Source organism: Monodon monoceros, unplaced genomic scaffold, assembly GCF_005190385.1.
Source record: "Monodon monoceros isolate NGI ecotype Baffin Bay Population unplaced genomic scaffold, NGI_Narwhal_1 Contig5019_ctg1, whole genome shotgun sequence".
NCBI classification, from domain to species: domain Eukaryota; kingdom Metazoa; phylum Chordata; class Mammalia; order Artiodactyla; family Monodontidae; genus Monodon; species Monodon monoceros.
The window spans coordinates 1-8,626 of NW_021700873.1; the positions used below are offsets into that span (position 1 = coordinate 1).

The following is an 8,626-nucleotide window of genomic DNA, read 5'->3' on the forward strand; positions in this document are numbered from 1 at the left end:
CAGGGAGGGTGGGCAGGGGACAGGAGCAGGGCATGGGGGGCAGCGCACTTGGCCCTGGGGGCACTGAGGGCGGGACTGAGCCTGGGGAGTGAGCCCCTGGCTCGGCTGGGCTGGACTCAGACGCTGGATCGGGCTGGTTGGGACTCTGAGTCCTAGATCTGGCTCTGGGCTCCAGCGTGGGCTGGGCCATGGGCTCAAGGCCGTCGCTGTGTTTCAGGGGTTGTTCAGTCAGAACCGGTGTGGGCCCGAGCCCAGGGGCCTGGGAGAAGCCTGGGGTGGTCAGCACCCACGCCCAGCCCAGGTCTCTCTGTGGAGGGAACAGATGCTCTTCTGGGACTTGCCCCAAAGTGGGGTGGTGTGGGGCTGTGATAGGCGGGCCCCCTGTTGCCTTCGACCTTGGGGCTGAGCTGGGGCCTCTCGGCGCCCGTGTGCTGGTCGCTGGGCCCCTGGCTCTGGCCCCTTGGGGGCTGGTCTGCTCCTTCCTCTGGCCCAGGGTCGAGCTGGCAGCCTCGGGGACTCTCACACGAGGGAGAAGGCAGGGCTGTGCGGCGTTCCTGTAGTCGCGGGAAGCCTGCGGCTGCTTCTGCAGGGCAGCAGCCAGGACCCACTTCACCTGGAGGACGGCGTGCGTGAGGGACTCTCCCTCTGTTGGGGCGCCCCGCCCTGGAACAGGGCGTCCCCCCCTGGAACGGGGCGTCCGTGCCCACCTTGCAGAGGGTGACGGCAGCGCCGTAGCTCACGCTAAGCAGGAAGAGCGCCACGAAGGTTAGGAGGCCGGTCTGCGTCCCCTCCAGCTCGTCACTCTCGGCCTCCTCTGTGCACAGGTCCTCCAGGGCCAGCTCTGCGGGTGCCAGCTGGTCAGCCACCTGGCCTCGGGGTCCGATGGGGAAGGACAGGCCTGGCCAGCCTTAGGGAGTCGAGGGGACTGGGCCTGGCGCCCTGGTCCTGGGCAGTCCCTCCGTCTGGCCCCTCTGCGACTGCCCAGAGCCACCAGCCGGACCTGGAGGGTGGAGGGTTGGAAGCCCCCGAGCTGGCCGGCGGCTGTGTGGGGTGGCGCTGCTCCCCTGCCCTCTGCTGTCCCTCCACTCTCGGGTGGCTGGTGTTATCTCTGCCACCGTTTCTCCGCCACCGTTTCTCCGGCATTTCTCCTGACGGCTGGTCGCCCCTCTCAGCCCAGCGGGCCCCTCACCTCAGGTCCAGCTCTGCCCCACCCCGCTCCCTGCCCCGTGGCAGGCGGGGGCCCCCGGCCTGGGGAGCACCCACGTCCACCCACTGCATGGCCTGTGGCCGCCCAGTCTGGCCCCCTGGGCCCCGTTCCTGCTAGGCTCCATTCTCGCCAACCAGGGGGGCCCTTGAAGAGCACAGGCTGGCCTCCCTGCCTGGAGCCCTCAGGAGGGTGTCTGGACCCGGGAGGGCCCCTAGGGTCATCGGATCATTGCAGCGGGTGCCCCGAGGGCTGGGCCCGGCTGCATGGATCTTGCCCAGTGTGCGGGAGCCCAGAGCTGCCCCTGGCCCCTGGCTCCTCCTGTCCCGGGACTGGGCCTCTTCCTTCTCCAGCACGGCCTCTGCTCTGGGCTCGTGTTCAGGGTGTGGGCTGTGCATGTGCTGCTTTCTGTGTGGATGTGGTGGGTGCCTGTGTGCTGTCCACGAGTGTGTCTGTCCGTGTGTGTCCATGTGTGTGTCCACGTGTGTCAGTATGTGTGTGTGCATTCATGTGTGTGGGTTCATGTCTGTGTCCCCGTGTGTCTGTGTCCGTATGTGTCTGTGTATATCCATGTCTGTGTGTGTCAGAGTGTCTGTCCATGTGTATCAGTATGTGTCCATGTGTGTGTCCGTGTGTGTCCACGTGTGTCCACATGCATGTGTCTCTGTGCGCCTGTGTCCATATGTCTGTGTGTATCCATGTGTGTGTCCATGTGTCTGTGTGTGTCTGTGTGTTCATGTCTGTGTGTCCATGTGTCTGGCCATGTGTATCAGTGTCTGTGTGTCTGTCCATGTGTGTCTGTCCATGTGTATCAGCATGTGTATCTGTGTGTGTTCATTTGTATGTGTTCATGTCTCTGTCCTCATGTGTCTGTGTCCGTGTGTGTGTCCATGTGTGTCAGTGTGTGTCTGCGTGTCCAACTGTCCATCTGTGGGGTGCAGCTGACAGGGAGGGCTTGGCTGCACGAGGAAGCCATGTGGGGCGATGGGTGGGTCCAGGGGCCCAGGTATGACGGTGAAGGGTTTGGGAGTGGCCTGGGAGCTAGGGCGGGCCTCGGGAGGCCACCTGTGAGTGTGTGTGAGATGTTACCAGCGGTTGGCAGTGCCGTGTGACTTGGGTGCGTGCGGAGCCCTGGCACCAGTGTGCATGACAGTGTGAGGGTGCGTGCGAGGGATGGGTGCTTCCCTGGACCGATTCAGGGTGGAATGAGCCTGAGCGGCAAGATGGGGACCCTGGGCGCCGACCCTGGCCTGGTGTGGCCACGCAGGTAGGCTGGGTGTCAGAAGGCAGGGGTCAGAGGAGTGGGCTCCGCACGGGCCCCTGTGCAGGGTTGGCCCATTTGTGCCCAGGAGGTGACAGTGGAGGGACCTGCGTGTTGGTGCCAGTGCGGGGGTCTGACTCGGCCCATTTCTCTACCTGGAGGGCCTGTGTGTGCAGCTGGACTTGGGAGCCTGGGGGCTTGTCTGTGTCCAGAGGGTCTGGCAGGAGGCTGGGGGTGGAGGCTGAGGCCTCCGGGAGCTCCAGGAGAGGCTGGGGTCTCTGTGGTCCCTCCCCTAGGACTACTCTCGGGCTCTTAGAGCTCCTTTGACTGGGTAGAGTCCATAGTGGGGTGGCGGGGAGGCCCTCTGACACAGACGGCGATGCTGGATGGAGACGCGCTTCAGCCCTGGCCCCCACCCCATGCCTCCCTTTCCTCTGTGCCAAGACACCGCTCCCTGCCCCACAGCTCCCCAAGGATGGGCACACCCAGGGCTCTGAGCAGGCACTGGAGTGTTTATTGACAATGGACGGAATGTCTGGCCGGCCCCCTCTCCCACCCCAGCAGGATGGAGCCCTGGGATGAGGAGAGGGGGGAGGCCAGGCATCATTTACCAAGGTTGATGGACATCGATCTCTTGAGCGTCCTTGAGCCGGGCAGCGCCTCGTGCGCCACTTGGCAGGTGAATTCGCTCTTCTGCTCCCAGTCGGCCCGCCTGACCACCAGGTGGCTGTAGATGAAGTAGGCGGAGAAGTCGGGGATGGGGCTGCGGACCTTGTGGGGCCTCGTGATGGTGTGCTGGTCCGCCTGCATCAGGGCGCCGTTCCGCAGCCACTGCACGGAGATGTCCGCGGGGAAGAAGTTCTGGATCAGGCAGGTGAGGGTGACCTCACCCTTGGTCTTGAGCTCCTCCTTGGGTGGCGGGAACACGTAGACCTCGGGAACCATGCGCCTGCCTGCAGACAGGTGTGCGGTCAGCCAGGCTCCACCTGGGGGGCCGCCCACCTCCCCTCAGCCTGCGGCTCACCAGAGCCCTTGGAGATGGAGCGCAGGATCTCCTTGGGTAGGTGTGGGTGGGTCACTTTGCAGTAGTAGGTCTCGCCCTTGAGCCAGTCACTGACGTTCACCGGCAGGGTGGACGTGACAGTGACCGTCCCGTTGAACTCATCCTTGAAGACGAGCGGGTCTGGATACACTATATCCTTGTTCTCCCTGGACCAGGTCAGTGTAACGTCCTTTTTGCTGGCCAGGTCCACCACCAGGCAGGTGATCTTGGGTGACTTGTTGATGTACAGGTCGAGGGGCGTGGGTGGGCTCAGGTAGGTGCTCACGCCACGGGGCTCGGACTCGGCTGTGTGTGGGAAGGGGCTGAGTGAGGCTGAGTCTGCCCTCCTCTCTGAACCCCCAGTGGCTGGGTGTTGGCGTGGGCGAGGGCCATACCTGTGCACCTGCGGGCGTGGTTGTCGTAGGTGGAGCCATAATAGGTGACCCGGCAGGTGTAGGTGAGTTGGGACACCCACTGGCCCTGCGTGATGTTGAGCTCGCTGTAGGTGGAGGCCAGTTTGCCCTCCACCCTTTCGGGGCCGGTGTGTGGGAACACGTCTGTGGCCTCACGCCCGTCCACCAACCAGGTGACCTTGATTTTGCCTGGGGTGTAGCCGGAGATGAAGCACAGGAGCTGGATGGTGGTATGGGTGTCGCCACGGGGGTCGCAGGAGGAGTAAAAGAGCTTCACGGTGGGGTCGGTGAAGCTCTTGGTGCACCCTGGCGGCAGAGGCAGCAGGAGTGGGGCTGGCCTCTCTGAGCCCCCAGCCCTTCCTCCCTGTCCCTCCCGCCCAGCCTCCCCTCCCCCTCTGGCTGTCTCGTGGGCTGCCCAGGCCTGGCTCACCAGCGACGGCCTTGGTGGTGGTGGTGCTGGACGCAGTGTGGGCCACGCTGCAGGTGAACTTCTGCTTGGACCACTCGCCCGAGACTGTCACCTGGCTGCTGGTGGTGTAGAGGCTGGAGTTCAAGTTTTGGATGGCAGGGAAGGTCAACGTGCTCTTGTTCAGGGATGCTGTGTCCCAGGTCATGGTCACTGGGCCCGGGAAGTAGCCCGTGACCAGGCAGCCCAGCGTCACAGAGGTGGCATTGGTAGCACTTTTGCAACAGGAACGCAAGGGGTAGACGGATGGGCCGTGGATGGAGGCTGTGGGGACAGGACAGCGGTCAATGCTGGCCTCAGGACTGTCACCTGTATGTGCCAGGCTAACTGCTGGCTTTGGAGGATGGGCTGTGGGGTGGAGGTGGGGAGGTCCAGTGCAGGGAACACCGGGACTGTGTTCCAGCTTTGGGGGACAGATGGCTCCTCCTGGGTCCTTTCCTCATCTCCTGATTCCACTAGGGACGCCCTCCAGTGAATCCTTGTGCCCCTGCAGAAGCAGTGGCTGTCACTGCCCTTGGCCAGGACTCCTGCCCTCAGCCCCAAGTGGGTGGACACGGGGCTCCTGAGTGGAGGCGCTAACCCACTCCCTGAGGTGGAGGTTCAGAGCCCATAGCCCTCTGTTGGCACCCGGGGACCCAGGGAGAAACCCCCCAGGCCCAGGAGTTACCAGGCTACTCTTCTGCCCCCACTCATAGACTCCCATTGGAGATCAGGGACCCTGAGAACCTCAGTAGCCACCAGTCTGTCCCCTCTGCCCCACCCATAGCCCTGGGAACACAGGCCTGGGACACAGAGACCCCCAGGATCACCAAGCTGCTTTCCCACTCCTGAACCTAACTCAGACCCCCATCGGGGATCAGGGAGACCCCCAGGAACCGTCAAGCTTGCCCTTCTGCTTCAAACCAAAGACCTCATAAGGGCCTGGGGATCCACAGGACCCCACTTCCCAGGAATCACCTTGTGTCCCCGCCCCACTCCAAAGTCCCTGTGGGCCTGCTGTGGGCGGATCCACCTGCCACCCACTGGACCCCTGCTACCTGCAGCCGTGGGTCAGCCTTCAGGTCCCTGAGCTGCTTTGCCATGGCTGCCCCTTCACCCCATCCTTCGGCTGACCAGCCCAGGCCCGCTGGTGCTCTACCCGCCCTGCTGACCCCCCAGGGGAGCCCGATTCCAGGCCCCATGGAGAGAGGACAAAGGCCCCTCAGAGCCCTCCTCAGTCCCCCTCCTCAGCCCTTCTCAGGCTCCTCTGGCTGCCAGGCCTGTCTGCACGTCCCCTGGCCTTGGAGCTCCAGCCCCCAGCCCATCCCAGCTCTGCATCCCAGCTCGGCTCTTCCACCTTCCTCTATTCTGCCGGCTAGCCCAGCTGAGCACAGCCCAGATGACCGTGTGTCAGGACAGCTGAGACCAGCTGAGACAAAGCAGCTTGCGAGTACAGCCCAGCACCGCTAACGAGTCCTGCGCATTTCAAGTCAGCTCAGCCCAGTTCATCCCAGTTCACCCCAGCTCAGCCCAGAGCAGCCTGCCTTGATCCAGCCTGGCCCGCTTCAGCCCCTGACGTCCCATCTCAAGCAAAACAGCTCATCTGAGCTGCGTCCAAGTGGTTCATTTTAGTTCAGTTTAGCTGACTGAGCAAAGCTGGCCAGGATGACCCCACAGCCCACTCCACCCAGTTAATCCAGCTCAGCCCAGCCCAGTCCAGCCCAGCTCAGCCCAATGTAGCCCTACTCAGCTCAGCCCAGCCCAGCCTAACCCAGTTCAGCCCAGCTCAGCCCAGTCCAGCCCATCTCAGCCCAATGTAGCCCTACTCAGCTCAGCCCAGCCCAGCCTAACCCAGTTCAGCCCAGCTCAGCCCAGCCCAGCTCAGCTCAGCCCAGCCCAGCTCAGCCCAGCTCAGCCCAATTCCACCCAGTTCAGTTCAGCTCAGCCATGCCTAACCCAGTTCAGCCCAGTTCAGCTCAGTTCAGCCCAGTTCAGCCCAGCTCAGCCCAATTCCACCCAGTTCAGCTCAGCTCAGCCCAGTTCACCCCAGCTCAGCCCAGCCCAGCTCAGCATAGTTCAGCTCAGCTCAGTCCAGTTCAGCCCACCTTAGCCCAGTTCAGCCCAGCCCAGCTCAGCCCAGCTCAGCCCAGCCATGCCTAACCCAGTTCAGCCCAGTTCAGCTCAGTTCAGCCCAGTTCAGCCCAGCTCAGCCCAATTCCACCCAGTTCAGCTCAGCTCAGCCCAGTTCAACCCAGTTCAGCTCAGCCCAGTTCAGCCCAGTTCAACTCAGCTCAGCCCAGTTCTACCCAGTTCAGCCCAGCTCAACCAAGCCCAGTTCAACCCAGTTCATCCCTGCTCATCCCAGTTAATCTCAGTTCAGACCAGCTCAGCCCAGTTCAGCCCAGTTTAACCCAGCTCAGCCCATCTCAGCCTAGTTCAGACCAGCTCAGCTCAGCCAACCCTAGCTCTGCCCCACCCCTCTGGGGTAGGCAAGCTCAGCAGAGAAGAGCCCAGCCCAGTGCATTCAGCCCAGGTGAGCCCAGATTGCCCCTTTTATCCCACCTAACTATGCAAGTCGGGCCCCACTCAGCTAAGCCCAGTTTCTTCTGACATCCCAGCTCAGTCCAGCAGAGTCCAGGTCTGCCTAGCTCACCTGAGGACAGCCCAGCTGAGCCAGGCTAGGAAGGCTGAGTCCTGAGCTCTGCTCAGCTGGAGCAGCCTGCTCCCTCCCTGTCTATCCGAAGCAGCCTGGCCCACGACAGCCCAGCTCACTTTAGCTCAGTGCACGGTCCCACATGGCTGGGGACAGCCCTTCTGGCCAGTGTGGCCCAGCTGAGGCTGGAATAGCTCATCTGCCTCCACATAACTCCATCCACTCAAGCCAAACTTGCCCAGCCCAGCCCTGCCTGGCCTACCCTAGTCAGGCTGGCTCAGGCCAGCCCAGCTCAGGCCAGACGATGTGGGCCCAGGCCTGCCTGCCATGTTGGCCGGCCTGGGGACTGAGACCCGCTGCTTCCCCCTGACCCTGGGCTGGCCGTCACCATTTTTACTGGTTGTAGGCAGATCCACGCTCAGCCCGAGGTCCATGCCCTGTGTGTGATTCTTGCCCTGGCCCTGACCTGTCTGAGATTCTCGGCTCCTTGGTCTTCTCCAGGTCGGCTTCGAGCGTTCTCTTACTTCCCTGTGTCCCCATGCAGGGAAGGGACAGCTGCAAGGCAAGCAGTGACTCAGAAGCTTGGTCCCCGCTGGGTGGGCAGTCCAGGTGTCTTCTCCCAGCAGTGGTCTGGGCAGCTCCAGCGGCGGGGTGCCTGAGGGGCTGGGGTCTTCTGTCAGGTGCCCGTGGCTGGTGTGGCCCATCTGGCCAGTGGTGGCCGTCTGCAGGCTCCCAGGGTAGGCTCCCAGATGAGGTGAATCGTTAGGAAGCATTGCTGTTATTTTTATGCCCAGACGATAGAGCCTGGGGCAGGGCGGGGCAGGGGGGCGAGCTCTGCCTCAGTGCTCTCAGCTAAAAATGGGGTGGGAACCCCCAGGGGCCTCGGCAGCCCTGGAAGTTCCCTTCTCTCTCTCTGTTCTCGGGAAGTCAACCCAGTGACGGCCGGTCTCAGGTGAGGCTCCTCTCTGTGGCCTCTTCCCCGGCCTCTGCCACCCGGCTCGTGACCTCTCCCTCGATGCCACGGGCTGACTTGGTGAGCAGCCGGCACACACTGTGGTCACTACGATGGCCCGGGAAGGGAGAGGGCACCAGGCACTGCCACCACTGCCCCCGAGGCAGCCCATGAGGGACGGTCCTGGCCGTTTTGTGCTTGAGAAGTTGAGGCCCGCGTGGCCTAGGTGCCTGCGGCAGAGTGCGGGGCTTTCTGAGCAGTGGTCTGGGGGCCGGCCTGGTGGGGCGGCCCTGGGTACGAGTGTGAGAGGCTGTGGGTCCAGCTGGGTGTAGGCAGGTGCTGGTCCTCTGGTGGCTTCCTGGGCACCCTGCTGGCCGACAGTCTCACCTGCTGTCTGCGAGCCAGCCTCCCGATCGCTGTCCTGCAGCTGGGCTCCCATCGGGGCTGCGACTGGGCTGCGTGGCCGGCAAGGGCTGGCAGGGGCCTGTCGGGAGGTGGGACATGGCTGTGAGCTTGGCCAGTGGCTCGGCAAGACCTCAGCAGCCACCGGACCCTGGGGTGTACCATGCCACCCTGTGCTGTTGCTGTCCATCAAGGTGTGGGGACCACAGAGTGGCCTTCGTAGAGGTGCCCGCAGCATTCAACTCTGGTCTGTC

General features: G+C 63.4%; 1 gene segment (V, D, J or C); it reads right to left on the bottom strand.

Annotated features, from left to right (window-relative positions):
• Positions 1-21: 21 nt before the first annotated feature.
• LOC114889796 lies at positions 22-8,409 on the bottom strand (the record flags this gene model as incomplete). The annotated part of the segment is given in 7 exon segments: positions 22-613; positions 708-841; positions 3,077-3,418; positions 3,490-3,813; positions 3,903-4,226; positions 4,351-4,819; positions 8,071-8,409. Coding segments are annotated over 7 exon segments (2,524 nt in total), but the record flags the coding sequence as incomplete, so codon positions are not given.
• Between the last annotated feature and the right edge of the window lie 217 nt (positions 8,410-8,626).